Raw genomic sequence first — 15,945 nt, 5'->3', positions numbered from 1 at the left:
TACTTAGTGTTCTACACGCCCTGTCTCTAGGAAGGGACAGGCTCGGGGGCTGGGGAGGGCGGGTGTGCGGGTCAGCTCGGGTGTAAGCAGAGCAGCTGAAAGGCTGAGCTGCACGCCGCTGCCCTGTGCCCCTCTGCTCCCCGAGCTGCCCCGCTCAGAGCCTCTGTGGGCGATGCCGTGGCCCACCGTGGGTCACACTGAGCGAAAGCTGTCTTCCGGAGCCCAGTCGTCGGCTTGCCCCACCTCAGCCCAGCTGCTTTTCCTCTGGTGACCGAGGACCCCTGCTTTGGGCTACTCCATCCCAGGCAAGCCAGTGCAGCCTTTCTGGAAGCTCTCTGAGCCCAACATTTATCACTTTTCTCCGTTCACCCACTTTCCTTCCACCACTTAGCCCACAGCTGGGAACTGGGGAGGCATGTTTAAACTTTTCACTCACCACACCTCTGTTTACAGAGTGACCAAATTGAAACAGCCTGGCCAGCTCTGGCTCAGGAGGTGGGAATGGTCAAAAGTCAGCCGTCAGCCAGGCCCTCCAGGCCCTCTGAGGGCGCCGGAGCAGCACTCCACCTCGTCCTGGCTCTGCTAGCAAATGCAGCGGGGATGTGTGGGCTCTGCCCGGCCCAGCCCTGGCTGACTTTGACCCACGTCCAGTCGCCTCCAGGGTGTGCTCCTTGGCTGCCCATCTTGAGAGTGGTTAAAATCCACAGATCTGATTCCCTCCCGTGGCCCCAGTTAATGTCTAAAGTTTGCCCTGCTTCTCGGATAGGTAGAGAGATTAGGTCATTGAAGTAAGTGCCTGGTGTGGGCATTAGTTGTCCCACCCTTTTTCCTCAAACTGGTGAGTTGGTGGGTTTGCAGGGCCACTGGGTCACATTCTGCCCTGGCACTAAAACACCCCAGCATATACTGTCCACCACTCAACGCCAGTGCAATGGTCCGACCACGTGCAGAGTACCCTCTCCCCTTTCTATCATGTGTCTTCTTCTTATATCTGGATCCCTTTTTGGTCTGGAGAAATCTGTTTGCAATGCTCTTTGGTCTTAACATGTCTCATGACCAAAGAGTACTGAGTCCACTCCAGGTTGCCCCTGGACACGCACAGAGGAGGTCTGCACAGGAGACTGAAAACTGCACACGTACACGGGGCTCCCCCGCAGCTATACAAGAAGATGTCAATGCAATTAGACACGCAGTTTTCACTGCCCTGGTTCACGTGCCCCTACGGACTGGAGATGCAGGCTAGGCTGCGCTTGCGCGATTTTGTACACCAGAGCTCAGACACACGATCTGTATGTACAGGCGCATCTGTATTTGACCTTGCCCCCTCCTCTCGTCCCTCCATTCCCCTCCCTCCCCCCTCACTGACTTGAGAGGACCATCTTGATACGGGGATTGAGCAGCCCACCTTTGTTCTCATGTGGCCTCTTAATCCTGAAGAGGGCTCCTTGTTTCTCTCCTGAGCCAGTCTTACAGTCTCTCTCCCTCCTGGTTTTTGATGTTGGTGTTAAATTCTTCTTTCCTCCCTAATCTTATTTTCCTGATAACATCCAAACTCCAGCAAAAGAGAACAACTTTGGGCAAAATTGAAGGCTCTTCCTCCATCCAGAAACTTGTTTATTTTAGAGAGAATGACTTTCCCATTCCATGCCAAGAGGGTCGTGCCTCTGGTGAGTGGTAATCTACTGGGGTTGGTTATCTCTGAAGACTGGATGGCCCACGCCTGGGGAGGAGGAGAAGAGCTTAGGGATTCTGTTTTCCTTTTAAAGAAAAGCCCTTGGTCTGCTGCAGATCTGCCTCTGTCCCAGTCAGCAGCTAGAAGCCTTGTAGCATGGGACAGTTCCTAGAGACTCCAAAGCTCTTGTCACCAGGCTCACAGGTGACATCTGATCACACATATGTGGTCTCTGTCTCCTGTGTGTGCATGTGAGTGCATACACACACACACACACACACACACACACACAAAACCTGTCTGTGCTCACCTCATCTTACCACACGTGGGTACTGCCTAGATTTATGTCCACTTCAGTTATGACACATATTATATTACATACATGGTCGAGGTGTCTGATCTTTGTTCTCCCCATTCTGGGCCCATTCCTTGAGGGACAACACAACACAGAAGTTGTCATTTGTCCCTGGAAAGCCCATCCTAGGAGACAGGTGGGTGGCCCCAGGATTTATCCTGCTCGGCTGGCTGGTTCTGACCCAGGTCCTCCTCTAGCGCTGACCCTGGTGGAGTGGGGTTCACAAAGCATGCCTCAGATCAGTGTCTGGTCTGAGCTGGGGGGTCCCCCTCCCAGCTCTTCTCCTTGACCCTCCTGCACAGACACTTTCCAAAGATCCAGGGGCAGTTGTATAAGAAAGTGCTTCCTCCATTCACCCAATCATTCAACACAGATTTACCGAGTCCCCGTATTATGCTGAGTTCCCAGTGCTGGGGGCACAGCAGTGAACAAAGAGGGCCAAGTTCTCTGCTGGAGGGAGCTGACCTTCCAGTGTGACTTCCTGAGTTCCTCTCACTCCCCTTCTCCAGCTCTTTTCACAGAACCACCCACCCAGCAGCCAAAACTCCCACTAGGGTTCTCGTACTTCTCAGTACGAGTCTTCAGAGACTTGAAGATGGCTTAGGGAGTCAACCCAGGTACTGATGCTGCCCGGGTCAGTTAGCACAGGGCTTAAGCAACGTGCCCACCCCCATCCCACCCGGGGCACCTGTGGTCTGCAGGTTGCTGCTGAGGGTGATCGCTCTCCTGTTCTCTGTGTAACTGCAGCCTGGGATTCTGCGCTGACTTATAGAATGGGGATGCAAGCTGAAGCCCAGACGACAAATACGTATTTGGGTCTGGTGGGGATTCAGCACGTGTTCAAACCTCTCAAAGTTCCTCAGCTTGTCTGCAAAATATCGTAATAACATAAACATTGCATTGCTGCAGACAACGTTGAACAAGTGTGAGCTGCAGGTCTGAGCTCCTTCTCTGGCACATGGAAGGGGCTCTGTAAATGATGGTCCCCATCCCATACTGACTAAATGAAGATGCTCGTTTTCTGAAAACGGTAAAACTAGTTGCGTTGACCACTGGCTTCCGTACTGCACCCATGATGGATCCAGCATTTTACAGTGTCATAGCGCATTTGCTCCTCTTGTTACATTTTGAGGAAGGCATGGGACATGTTCTCATCCCAGTTTAAGAGATGGGGAAACTTGGTCTTAGGGAGATTATAATGCAGTGCCATATAGGTGGTAAATGTCAAAGCCAGAACTAGAATTCAGACTTTCTAATTCTGTGAATAGCACTAACCTAACTTAAAATGTCTAACACTTATATAGCACTTCAGAGGAGAAGAAGTGTCTTATATACATGAATTTGTTCATCCTTACAATAACTTACTTATGAGCTAGGTAGTATAGTAGCTTAGAAGTGAGGAAACTAAAGTCAGAAGAGTTGGGTGATTTTTCCTAAGGTCACTTAGCCGGGAAGTAATTCATGTCAGAACTCGAACCCATGGCTCCATACTGCTCTGCCATTGAAGGGAAGAGCTCTCTTGCCAGTGTCACTGACCATCTTTCTAAATATCATGGTGGCCAGTATACTCTCAGGACACTGCCTACAATGGCCAACCTCTCTTCCTATGACCTGGATCTGAATTTCTCCACCAGCTAACTAAATATAAAGTTGGAGCTAAAATCACCTTAAGTCAGGCAGTATGGGAACGTGATTAACTTGTGCTGATCAAATAAATGATGAGATTGGTAGACATATGTCTTTGATTTTTTTTTTAATGGAGAACACCAAGTAGTTTAATGAATGCCTTTTGGTATATAGAATCTTTCAAATCATTGGGAAATAATGACAAGAAAGTATCTTAGGGTGAAAGGGCAGGAAAAATTAATAAGAAAGTTATTTGTTTATTCTCATGCTCTCTTGGGGCACAATAAGTATTTTCTTCCCCCTTCTACCCCAGTTCTCTACAGTGCTAAGCAGAGACCAAGGAGAGGGCATTACGGAGGCATTTTTGGCTCCCCAATAGTGATATACAGATAAGAAAAAAATTAGATAAATCTCTAGATTTGTGTTTTCTCAAGCTTTTTGTTTTAACCTAGCTCTTATCTGAGAATCAGTGCTTCCGTGATAAATCCATAAGGAAGAACAGAGACCCTTTGGATTTGTATGTTGCTAACCACATAGACTGCATTTTATTGTCCCATGGGTCCGGCTGAATCAGAGGGGCTGATGTTGCCCCACCCACTTCCTTTCACCCCTCCCCGCAAGGATTTGGGGGTCTTCTTAGGTGCTGCTGCTGGGTACCCTCCCCCCAGGAGTGTTTTCTGTGAGCCTGCGGCTAACGTACTGAGTTTGGATCCAGGCAGGCTCAGTTGGACCAGTCACAGCCAGGGCTGCTGCATGCAAGAGAGTAAGATGTGTTGCTCTTTGAGGGAGAAGCCAAGTCCCATTTAAGGTGGAAACAAGAAGAACAAGACGATGCATGAAGTGTTCTTGTTGGGAGGAAACCCTGTACTTTCACAGGCACGTCTCCGGGCCAGTGCAGGGCTCACAGGCCGTGGAGCCAGGCACCCAGACAGCCTGGGCCTCTAGGACCCGATGCTGTAAATAAGGTCATCTGTTTCTCTTGGTGTTTGCCCAAACATTTGGGTTGAAATCATTTCCATTCACAGAATAATGATTTATTAGAAGCTGAGGAAAATGTTGAAGGGAAGGCGAGGCCCTTTGATCTGTTGTTTTATGCTGCCTGAGCAAGGGAAGGGTCACATTTTTGAACAAATATCAGTGACTAAACTGTCGTTAATTTTGTCTTAAAATTTTTTTAAGGTGCTGGTAAATAGGAGGAGGGGCGGGGTGATGGGGAGTGTACGTGCAGGGGAGCAGGTGCTTGCCTGTGGAAGTAAGTTGAATACACACTAGACTGCGTGCTGGGGTCTTTGGGCATTACTGTTGATTTAGAACAACCAGGAGGTGAAGGATCCTCTGTGATGGGGCAAGGTGAGAATGTGTGGGGCTGACTGGGCAGCATGCCTGGGTTTGAGAGGAGAGGGTAGCCAGCAGCCCTTTCGGCTGCATCCAGTGTGGAACAAAGGCTGGGATTTAATCTGGCCCTGCTATGGAGGGCCCCGCTGAGGGTGTCGGAGGCTCCCCCAGGGAGGGACACGCATAGTCGGTGGGGACGGCTCCATGGTCCTCAGTGGGCTGGCCGTTTGGGGAAGGTCCCAGCTCGAGGTCTAACCCCAGTGTCAAGGAGAGGCTAACCCAGCAGGGTGCATGGCGAGCCACTAAATCCAGCCTGCAGCCCCATCCCAGCTCGTGGCATCAGCTCAACCTGTGCAGTCCCCCTCCTTCCCTTGAGGAGATAAGTCAGACCACAAGTGCGCCCTTGGGTGGCCTTTGCAAGGGTCATGCAGTGGGCTTAGGTAGGGCAGGGTTCTCTGGATTTAAATGTCCAGATTTTGGAAGAAGAAAGTAGGCTGTAAGGGGTTATCAATGGGACAACCATGCAATTTGTTGTCTAAACCAGGATATTTTTGAAAATGAAAGGGGGCACTATTCATAATTATGCTGGGGGAAAAAGCAATACATCGAACTGTCCTGGGCAAACTGGGCTGTATGGTCACCATAGTTTTCAGGCCATATCTGATGCTACTTTGAAGTTAACATAATGTCATTTACCAGTAGCTGCAGTGGTGGCTTAATGGCAGGCGTCATTTGCCATCAAATTCCTGGACAGCTGATCTAAGTCCCGAGAATCCCCGCCTGTGAGGGGAGCCAGTGGCACCTCTTCGTAGGAGGTGATCTCCACGGGGCAGCATCAGCAGGCCCAGCTGGGACCACTCTGAGTCCAAGGTCATTGACAAGGAGACAGTCCCTGCCCATGTCACAGGGATTCTTTGTGCTTTGGAATGTTTTGACATGATTTTGGGGGCTGTGTTCCCACCCCCTTCTGACAGAAGCCCTGGCTCCCGAGGTTGGGGAAGGCTCCCTCCTCTGTGCCTGAACAGAGCCGAAAGCATGTGTCACGGTGCAGGGTAATTTCTGCCCATCTGTTTCCTGGGCCGGCAGCTGTGGCGGGCAGGGCTGGATCCCCAGTGCTGGCATCGCAGCCCTTGACAGCCCTGAGCTCACCATGCTTTCTTGGCCATCACAGGTGGACAGCCGAACCGAAGAGAATGACATGAGCAAGCGGAGGCGGAAAGGCTTCAACAACCTGGACGAGGTGCGTGTGCTCAGTGTTGGTTTACACAAAGCCCGTTTCCTGACAGCCAGTGGCCACAGCCCGCCCACCTGACCGTGGCAGTCGCCCTGCCCTTCTTTCTTTCCTCTCTCATGAACCACTGGGTTCCAAGCTTGGCTTGATGGGAAAAAGTTGGGTCTGGTCACTAGCTATGTCACCCTCCCAGGGTGTGGCTTATATCTGTAAAACACAGACGATGCATTTGCAATGGATGACATTTTGCAGAATTTTTAAAGATTAAGTAAGAGGACGTGTATAACATGCCAATCATGGTCTTTGGCACCTAGGGTAATCAAGATATAATCACTATTAATAGTAAGTAGTAAAGAGGCACCAGCAGTCCCACTTTTCTCCCAGTCCTAGTTTCTACCTTTTGTGTTTTCTGTAAAGCAGATGTCCCAGCGCCCACAAATGCCACCTTCTGGTGAGAGAAGAAAGTTTCAGGCTACTTTGTCAAAGCGAAGCATGAGTCTCTCTCCTGCTACTAAAAAATTGATCAGAAGAAGAGTATCAGTTCTTGCTTCCCCAGGCAGCTCTGTAAAGAGACCTGAGATATATAGCTCATTCCAAAAAGCCATTCTAATTCCACAAAAGCAAGCTTAGATACTGTCTGTGAACTGTAGGATATCAGCTTTAGCTAGCCTGCTGGCTGATACCAAAATGATGACATAGAAGCAAGGGGGATCATTTGTAGGATGCATTCATACTTCATTTATAGGACTTAGAAAGAAACTTCTTTTATCTTATATGGTTGAAGAACTGCTGCTCTTGGCTCTGGCATGAGCAAGAAGCCAGTGAACAGGGAGACAGTTGAGAGGAAGAAGCCGTGGCTGATGAACTGGGCTGGAGAAGCATCCCATTCCCCAGTTACGGGTATTGGCTCTGCCTTAAGTGCCTGTGATTCGCTCCCGCCTCCTCCCAAGAAGCTTCCCTTGGATACATTTTATCCCCGCGGGGAAGTCTTCTCCTGCCTTTCATCTGTGGCTTATTTGAGGGGGTGTTTGTGCTGTTTCTGTTGTTGGCAGCACAAGATTTAGAGTGTGGGAAGAAATCTGGTTGCACCTGCCCCTTCTGAAATGGCTCTGTTTTCTGGGCCAGCTGTTTTGCTTAAGTCAGATTTAACCAAGCAATGATTCTCTCTAAATTCTTGCTACTCATAAAGTGTGGGCCAAGAACAAGGGCACCAGTATCACCTGGCAGCTGGTTAGAAATGCGGACTCTCAGGGCCTACCCCAGACCTCTTGAATCCAAATCCGGTTTTGAAGGAGACCCGCCAGTGATTCACATGCACATGAATGTCTGCAAAGGGCCGCTCTGCACGACCCACTGTCCTGGCCTACTTTGGCCTGTACAAACAGTGACCAGCCTAGCAAACTTGCCCTATTCACACTCAAGCCTGGATTGCTATGCAGAGTTAGTTCCCACTTTGAAGTAGGGAGTGACTCTTTGGCTTGTGTTTGTCCAACTCTTCAGAGTGGCTGTGCATACAGGGTTTCCCATGAGGCTGCTACTCTTAGGGAATCTTAAAAAAACCCAAAAAAACAGTTGACTACAGCTTGCCTCTTCCCATGAATTTCTTCTAAGTGAACATATCTTTGTTTTGAGAACATCTGTTCCGGGGAGGGAAATTCATTGTCTCCTCAGGAAAACTGACCACCCTCTTGAAGTGACAATGCCATTTGTATTTCTGAGGCTGATGGGAGCAGATCTGTGGTACCGCGGAACAGACATTCACTGGACACCCATCGTTTTTAAAGTTTTATTTGAGCAGATGAGCTAAGAAAATCTTACATAGAATTCCATTTCCTAAAACAGCATAACCAACTGGTCATGGTCAACATCTAAACAGTCACAAGTCGTGTCGATATCACGTGTCCCGAAACAAAGCAATGAGAAGGGCCCTTCACCTCCGTTACATCCTTCTCCAAAATCCCTAACTCTGGGCTAATCATGAGCAAACATCAGCCCGACCCAGATGGAGGGACTTCGCACAAAATAGCTGACCAGTCCCCTTCAGAACTGTCAAGGTCATGAAAGACAGAGAAAGGTGGAGAAACCATTACAGATGGGAGGAGGCTGAGGAGGCATGATGACTAAATGCAATGTGGGATCCTGGATATGTCCTGGAACCTAAAAGGACATTAGTGGGAAACTGGCCCGATCTGAATCAAGTCTATAGTTCTGTTAATGGTATTGTGCCGGTGTTAATTTCTTAGTTTTGATAACAGTGTCATAATTATTCCAGATGTTAACGTTAGGTGCAGCTGGGTCTACGGTACGCAGGAACTATCTGTGCTGTCTTTGTAAGTTTTCTGTCAATCTAAAATTATCTCAAAATTAAATGATTTTTTTTTAAAGATAGCAACAACAGAGCAGGACTCGTTGCCACTGGAAGTGGGGCGCAGAGGAGAGAAGGGAAGCCCAGAGCCTGTGCCTTGCCTCACTGACATCCCCTCTTGCTTCCTTCACCCCCCAATCCTTCACCCTTTGTCAGCTACATGATATATTTTGAAAACTATTCCGCTCATCATTTCATTATTATATTTGACTTTTTCAACAGTCACATGAAGGTGGGTTACTGCTCGCATTTTATAGATTAGGAAACTTCAGAGAAGTAAATTGCGAAGGTCACTGGGCTGGGAGGTGAAAGGGTCAGAATTCAAACACTAAGTGTCTGGCTCCCAAGCCTAGCTGTGCCCGTCTGAGAAGACTCGTCCCACCTCTGAGCATTGTCTCCAGAGTGGGCATTGCCTCCTGCTTTTGCCTCACTTCCTCAGACCGCAGAGGGTGTCCTTCCTCAGGAAACTGTCCTTGTCCTGAGCCCCCAGGCCCCCTCCTTGATACCTGGGTTCCAGAACCAACAACCAATGCATTGATTTGGCTTTTGCAGCCTTCAGCCTTTCCTAGCCAGAGCTTGGGCTCCAATCAAGAGGGCTGTAAAGAAGGTGGAAATCAGAACAAAGTCAAGTCTATGGCAAGTCAGCTGCTGGCCAAGTTCGAGGAGAACTCTCGGAACCCCTCACTCCTGAGGCAGGTGAGTCCTGTCAGATGTTCACTGACCCTGCCTACCTGGTGAACAGAACCCTCTGAGAAGCCAGCAGAAATGTCAGGCTAGCACTGGATCTCAGGTGTGCCAGCCAGACCTGGCTCAAAAGGAGTCTCAAGCTTCTTCTAGATTTGGAGTCAGACTTTTCTAAAAGGGGCTGGAGAGCAAATATTTTAAACTTTGGGGACCATCCAGTCTCTTGCAATGACTCAAGTCTGCCATTATAGCATGAAAGCAGCCATGGACGATCTGTAAACAAATGCACGTGGCCGTGTGCCAATAAAACCTTATTTATAAAAACAGGCAGCAGGCAGGATTTGGCCCGAGGACTGTAGTTTGCTGATGCCTATTCTGCACTGGGGAAGAAATCCTTGCCCCGATTTTGTTTTGCTTTGCAACCATGACTTGTTTTGCAGCCATCTTTGAGATGGTGCAGCTGGAGGGAGCTTTAGAGATGCTGATTGCCCAGTCCGTGGTGAGAACACCTGTCCGAACCAGGGTCTTAGCTCCATGTGGGCCCATAGGAATGGGGACCAACCTCGAGAGTGTCCCCTGCTGCCCCCCTCTCCTTGTTCCCTTGGGTCAGGCTGGCAGAGCTGTTGTGTCTGACCAGGGTCCATGTGAGGCTGAAGGAGGTGGGATGCTGTGGGTCAGGCTGCAGACCCGGCTGACTTCTCTTGGACTCTGACTTGGAGTCTGCACTTGGATGGTTTTATTTGCTCCCCCGAATTCCTTTGGGGCACCACTGTCACATTACAAAAGCTTGGGACAAGGGGTTCAGTTTTTCTTTGGAGAACATCTGTCACATGACAGAATTAGGCTCCTCTCAGGAGAAAGACAAACAATTGGTTAATTCTGTTTAGAGGCAGTTATAGACATCTTCCTAGTCTTGATGTAGACCATGCCCCTCCTGGACAAACCGACCTTCCCCAGGAAGCCAGGTTTTATTACAAGGGGGCCATGTTCCTAAGACTTGTAACTGTCTGAGTTATTTTCTCAACTGTCCCTCCTGGAGGCTTGGCCCCTTGCAGCCCCCAGGTATTGATGAGGGCTTTCTTCCTTCAGAAGGACTGTAGCATCCCTTTCATCTAGTGGGCAGGAAGGACTTTGGGACTTGCCACCCTGGCCTGGTATGTGCCTGCCCAGTGCCCCAGGTCTGAGCCAAAAGCACAGCCTCCTGGGGATTCACACATTGTCCAAGAGAAGGGGACCATGGGACTTGCTGTTCACACGGACAGAGGGCCGGGGTTCAAGTTTCCCAGCTGGGCCCAGCTTGTCAGAGCTCAGCCCAGGGCTCGCTCAGCATCTGCAAACTCTCTCTCCCTGACTCTCCTCCTCTCCTCCCTCCAAGTGTCTGTCTGACTCGCCTTTTCCTTCCTATTTCCTGCGGCTGCTTTTTCGGACTCACCTTCCTCCTCCCAGGAGCACCGTGTCTCAGGGATAGGTAAGCCCATACTGCGCTCTTCCTCTGACCCTCCTGTTAACTCTCGCCGTCCCAAGCCAGAGGAGCCCACACCCAGCCCATCACCAACTCTGAAAAGGCAGGTAGGGCTCCTTCCAGTGGATGCTGTCTTGGTGAAACCAGAGGGAACTTTGATCCAGAGGGGTGGGGTCCGTGGCTGTCTCTACACCCCACATAGGGCTGATTGTAGATTCTCTGGGAAGGCAAACACAACTTGAGGTTACCACCCTTATAGGTAGGAATAACCAAGTGTGCAGCATCTTAAAATACATGCCAGTCAGGGGTATCGACTGACCAACTACCAGGCTCTTGGTGCTTTATTTGCTTGGGGAAAACCAGACCACAACACACAGGGTATTTTGTGTGATGCCCCTGGGACACTTAGCTTATTTGCAGACCTCTTGAGTAGGGTGATTTCTAAAATCAGTGGAGAAGTGACAGTGATGGTGGAATGGGCTCAGGTGGCCAGCTGGCCGCATGCCATTGAAGGGGTAAGACTGGGATGTGGTTAGACCTCCCCTGGTGTCTGAGCAGATGAGGACCTGCCCAGTGGGCAGGGAGGCAGCCAGGAGCCATGGGCTGAGGCTTTTTCCAGCTAATATCTCTGGGTTTGGAATTTGAATAGAATCACTATTATTGACCACAGCACTCAAAAGTGCCCGGTCAGCATTAGAAATTTGGTGTTGCTTCTCGGGGAGTGGAGGTCAAAGGAGGTCAGTGTGGACATATTGCAGTGATTCTATGTCTGTGTGTGTAAGAATCATCTAGAGAGCTTTATTAAAAATAGCAATCTCGGGCTTCCCTGGTGGCGCAGTGGTTGAGAGTCCGCCTGCCGATGCAGGGGACACGGGTTCGTGCCCCGGTCCGGAAAGATCCCACATGCCGCGGAGCAGCTGGGCCCGTGAGCCATGGCCGCTGAGCCTGTGCGTCTGGAGCCCGTGCTCCGCAACGGGAGAGGCCACAACAGTGAGAAGCCCGCATACCGCAAAAAAAAAAAAAAAAAAAAAAAAAATCAATCTCTGGTACCCACCCCCTGACCAATTAAACCTGAATATCTGGGGGTTGGGCCCAGACGTTGGGAACCAGGGTGGTACAGGCTCTGATTCAGTGGGTCTGGAGTGTTGTTAATAACAAGACGGTATGTTAAGGAGGATGTCAGGTGATACTGATGCAGGTGGTGGAAAGTCAACACCCAAGGTTAGTTTGGAATCTGACTCAAGGTGGCATCTGGCGTGCCCTTGTCCCTGGTCCTCATGGGGATTCCTCACGGTGGCGGGGCATCCATGGGAGGGCCACAGTTGGGAAGGAAGCTTGATTTTCCTTCTCCCCCAGTTTCCCTTGGTGGTTGTCACGGGGCATGTGCTCCGAGAGCTAAAGCAAGTGTCTGCTGGCGGCGAGTGCCCGAGCAGGCCCTGGAGAGCCCGAGCCAAGTCTGACCTGCAGCTGGGCGGGCCAGAAAATCCCGCCGGCCTGCCTGCCACCTGCCAGGGAGCGCTGGCCCTCTCCGGGGTGCTGCGGCGGTTGCAGGAAGTGGAAGAAAAGGTTCTCCAGGTGAAAGCCTTGCTCTTTGCCCTGTCTCTGCCCTGCCTGTGTCTAGGGTGCCTTCCTTTCCTCCCCTCCCTCCTCCTGTCCAGGGCGGGTGCCGTCTCCCATCCTGCCATGTGTGCTGAGGGCCACAAGCCCACCTGGCTGCCTCCCGCCTCTCCCCTCACAGTGTCTGTCTCTATCTCTTTTTTCTTTCTCCTTTCTCACCTTGGCTGCAGAAAAGGGCTCAGAATTTGGCCAACAGAGAATTTCACAAAAAGAACATTAAGGAGAAGGCGGCTCACCTTGCCTCTATGTTTGGACACGGGGATTTCCCGCAGGTAAATGCGGGGCTTTCAGAGCCCCCAGGAACCCAGGTGTTGGACATCCAGGGAGGTTACTTGAATCAGTCTCTGGAGATTCATTTCTTCCTTCCTTCTCCCTCTATAGCCTGAAAAGCTATTCACTTTTTAAGTCACCAAAGGATTTGGACTGGCGTCTAAAAAAGCTCCAAATGAGAAGATTCAAAATAATTAGACAAATCATGACAAAGGGAAAACCAAGGCAGAAAAGCGGGCTCAGGTCATAGAAAAACATTACTGAACAGAAACATGTGTGCTGTCAGATCTTAGACAGCTTCTAAGTAGGCTGAGCTTCCTAGGGGTCAACACAAAGAGGGAAAGCTGGTCAACTGCGGGAATCACATCACAGTGCCTTTAAGGTGAAAGCAAGCCAGTTGCTCATGAAGTCTGGGGACAGGATGGAGAGATGCCCCCATGGCCATCATTAGGGAGACTGTGAATGTCGAGGTCAACCACGTGCTGTAACCTGTGCTCTGCTTTTGCAAAAGGCAGCACCAGCCAGAAGAGTGGCCTTGCCTCAGGATAGAAAGCACAGCCCCCACCCCCGGCCAGGCACTTATTTAGAAACTTGCTGAGAAGAAGAGGGTGTGCTCACAAGGAGATGACAGAATTGAGGATGAGGCCCCACGGCGCTTGTACGTGTAAGGTGCTCCCTTGCCTACAGCAAGCCTGGTCTCTAGAACATACCGCCTCTGCTGCTTTCACGCAGCCTCCTCCAGACCTGTGTCCTCTGCTACTTGGCAGAAGTCATAGACGTGGGAAGGATACTTTGCCTTCAGTGCATTTTTAGGGTTCCATGTGGCTACAGAGGTCCCTGCTGGAGCATCTACCCCGGAGTAGCCTGGGCTTGTCCTTTCCTAAGCTTGCAACTACTGCTTCATGCCAGGCTCCAGAGTGAGGCCTTCAGGAGTTAGTGCTGGTGTCGGCAGCAGACGTAGGCAGGAGCAGGATGGTTCTACTCCAGCTATTTTGATTTGACGAAGGAGCCAGAAAAGTTGTAGCAGAGTGAAGTGTAACCAGCAGTCAGATGGTCCTGCTGGGCTCCAAAGACACAGGCTACCTTTTTGTCCTGAGACGTGGGCCTGGATGTCCTTTCCCCTCCTTGGATGTGTGGGCTTGGGGGCTGCATCATCGAGGCGAGCTTCACTGTGCGTCTCCCTGGGGGTAATCAGTTTCCTCTGTTTCTGTTCTGTGCAGAATAAACTACTCTCTAAAAGCCTGTCTCATACTCATCCTCCGTCTTCTCCCTCCTGCCTTCCATCTCCTGATTCAGCTGCTACTTCCTCTCCATCGAGTGTTGACTCTGTTTCTCCAGCCAGAAAGGTAGTTGTCCTGAACAATTAGCTTCCCCCACTCCCTGCATGTTCTGAGATATTCTCCGGCTCTGCTCCATGTACACAGACAACCATCTGAATCTTGGCTTGGCCGGGAGGAAAATTTATAAGATACTTTACACCGGTCCTGGGTTTGGTTTTGGTTTTGTGCTGGAGCACGAAACAAAGCAGAAGAGGCAGCACACAAAACCTTATCAAACGGTGCTTGCTTGTTCAGCACGCCCTCGCTGGGCACCCACCATATGCCAACCACCATGCCAGATGCTGAGAAAACAAAGAGGAGGGAGGTACAGTTCTCTTATACGGTGTAGATGGCGAACAGCACCTCAGCATAGAAATGTGTCACACTTTACCATACGATATTGCCAAATTTGGCTGGTTCTGGCCTAACAAAATGGCAGTCTCACGTGGTGAACTTCATTCATTCTATGAGAGGTTTAAGAGGCAAGATTCTAGGAACCCAGAAGGGAGAAGCCTGGGAAGGCTTCACAGCAGAGGTAATATGGGAGCCGAGTGTTAAAGATTATATGGAGGGATTTGGCTAGAAAGAAGTGTAGGGGAAGGGCATTTTAGAAAGGATCTGGCGCGTGGTAAGGAAGGCAGGTAGGACTTGCATGAATCAAAAGACATTTCTGGTGCAACTTGATTTTCAGATAAAGGTATTTATGGGAGTGCAGAGAATGAAGGTGAGAGCCAGCCCGCTCTTTTTGCGTTAAGGGAATTCACTCTGCCCTCTTGTAAAGAGGCACGGAAGGATCCGCTCTGCGTTCTAGGAGGATAGTGCAGGTAGCAGCGTAGAGGGTGGAGAGTTGGTGGGGAGCTGACGTTGGTTGAGTAGATAATGAAATGCATCCGTGAGCAATGATTAAGTTTGGGTTCTGGAGCACTTTTCATGTTTTTTACTTGTCATGCTATTACCTAATATGCCAAGAACATTACCAGGCTGGTGTAGGAGGCGGGCAGTCTCCGGAGAAGCTTAGCCCCTGGAATGGATGAGCCTAAAAATGGACGTGAAGCCCGCTTGGTTAGCTGTTGCCACCATGGGAGTAGGTTGGAGCCTCTTTCTGGAAGACTGTGTTCCCCTGAACACCTCCGTTCCGTCTGTTCCCACCTGGGCCCGTCTCCACGTGCGGTGCTGAGTGTGCCCCTGTCAGAGTCACTGCTCGTTCGTTTCCACCCCGTTAGACCAAAGCACAAACCAGCCACCTGCTGGTGCATTAGGGAGAAGTTAGGCGCTGCCTCCTGGGAGTCCCACCCCCACTGACCTCCACTGCTGTGGGGAGAGGAGTGCAGGCAGGGTCTCCAAGAAAGGAGCAAGGAATATTAGGAGCCCCGCCCGCTCCAGGGTCCCCAGTGTGGATGAGAAGCATCCTGGAAGGGCAGCAGGAGGTGATGCGGGGAAGCACAAACACCTCCCATCTTCAACTCTACTGAACACAGCCGTGGCTGACATGCCTGGCATCTTGTTCCAGGTCAGCTTTGCTTAGCCGTTTGACCTTAAACATTGACCTTGGGAGACTTGTCTGGGCCTCCATTTTCTCATCAACAAGAGAGTGATTCTTGGCTCACGTGATAGTGAGCTCTGTGGGTGAAGACTGGCATATTTGTCATCACCATCACCAAAGCTTCAGAGTAGCCTTTGTGTCCAGCTTGGGAGAAGAGCCTTCCCTGGGGGGTACTTCCTGCTGTGGAAAAAGATCACTGGCACCCTTGACAGGCTGATGGGAGGGGCAAGGGCACCTGGGCATAGGCAGGCAGTGGCTGGTGCTCCTGGCTGGGCAGCCAGGCCCACACCTTGCTTCCCTCTGGCCCAGCCCCTTTCCAGCTAGCCCCGGGCATGCCCTCTCTCGCCTCTGCTTTTCTTTTGTCCTTAGGAAGTCCTGACTTGGTCACTGCCCTCTAGAGTTGAGAGCAGAGGTGGGACAAGAGAAGCCACCACACATCCCAAGTCCCCTGACTTGGTTTCCAATA

At 50.6% G+C, this 15,945-nt stretch overlaps 1 protein-coding gene across 6 annotated transcripts in view; it reads left to right on the top strand.

Moving 5' to 3' along the window:
* The window catches only part of MICAL2 (microtubule associated monooxygenase, calponin and LIM domain containing 2), a 219,157-nt gene that overhangs the window by 109,727 nt on the left and 93,485 nt on the right, over positions 1–15,945 (top strand). For 4 of the 6 annotated variants that reach the window (XM_060159652.1, XM_060159647.1, XM_060159645.1 and 1 more), the window contains 6 exons: positions 6,160–6,228; positions 9,137–9,280; positions 10,715–10,837; positions 12,087–12,305; positions 12,518–12,619; positions 13,838–13,963. In XM_060159652.1, the coding sequence (XP_060015635.1) occupies positions 6,160–6,228; positions 9,137–9,280; positions 10,715–10,837; positions 12,087–12,305; positions 12,518–12,619; positions 13,838–13,963 (783 nt within the window). The remainder of the gene's footprint in view (positions 1–6,159; positions 6,229–9,136; positions 9,281–10,714; positions 10,838–12,086; positions 12,306–12,517; positions 12,620–13,837; positions 13,964–15,945) is intronic. The other 2 variants (XM_060159651.1, XM_060159648.1) reach the window with 1 other exon arrangement.

Source organism: Lagenorhynchus albirostris, chromosome 9 (assembly GCF_949774975.1).
Source record: "Lagenorhynchus albirostris chromosome 9, mLagAlb1.1, whole genome shotgun sequence".
Lineage (NCBI taxonomy): Eukaryota > Metazoa > Chordata > Mammalia > Artiodactyla > Delphinidae > Lagenorhynchus > Lagenorhynchus albirostris.
The sequence above is the reverse complement of the archived record's forward strand: the minus strand, read 5'-3'. Positions and strand labels throughout refer to the sequence as shown.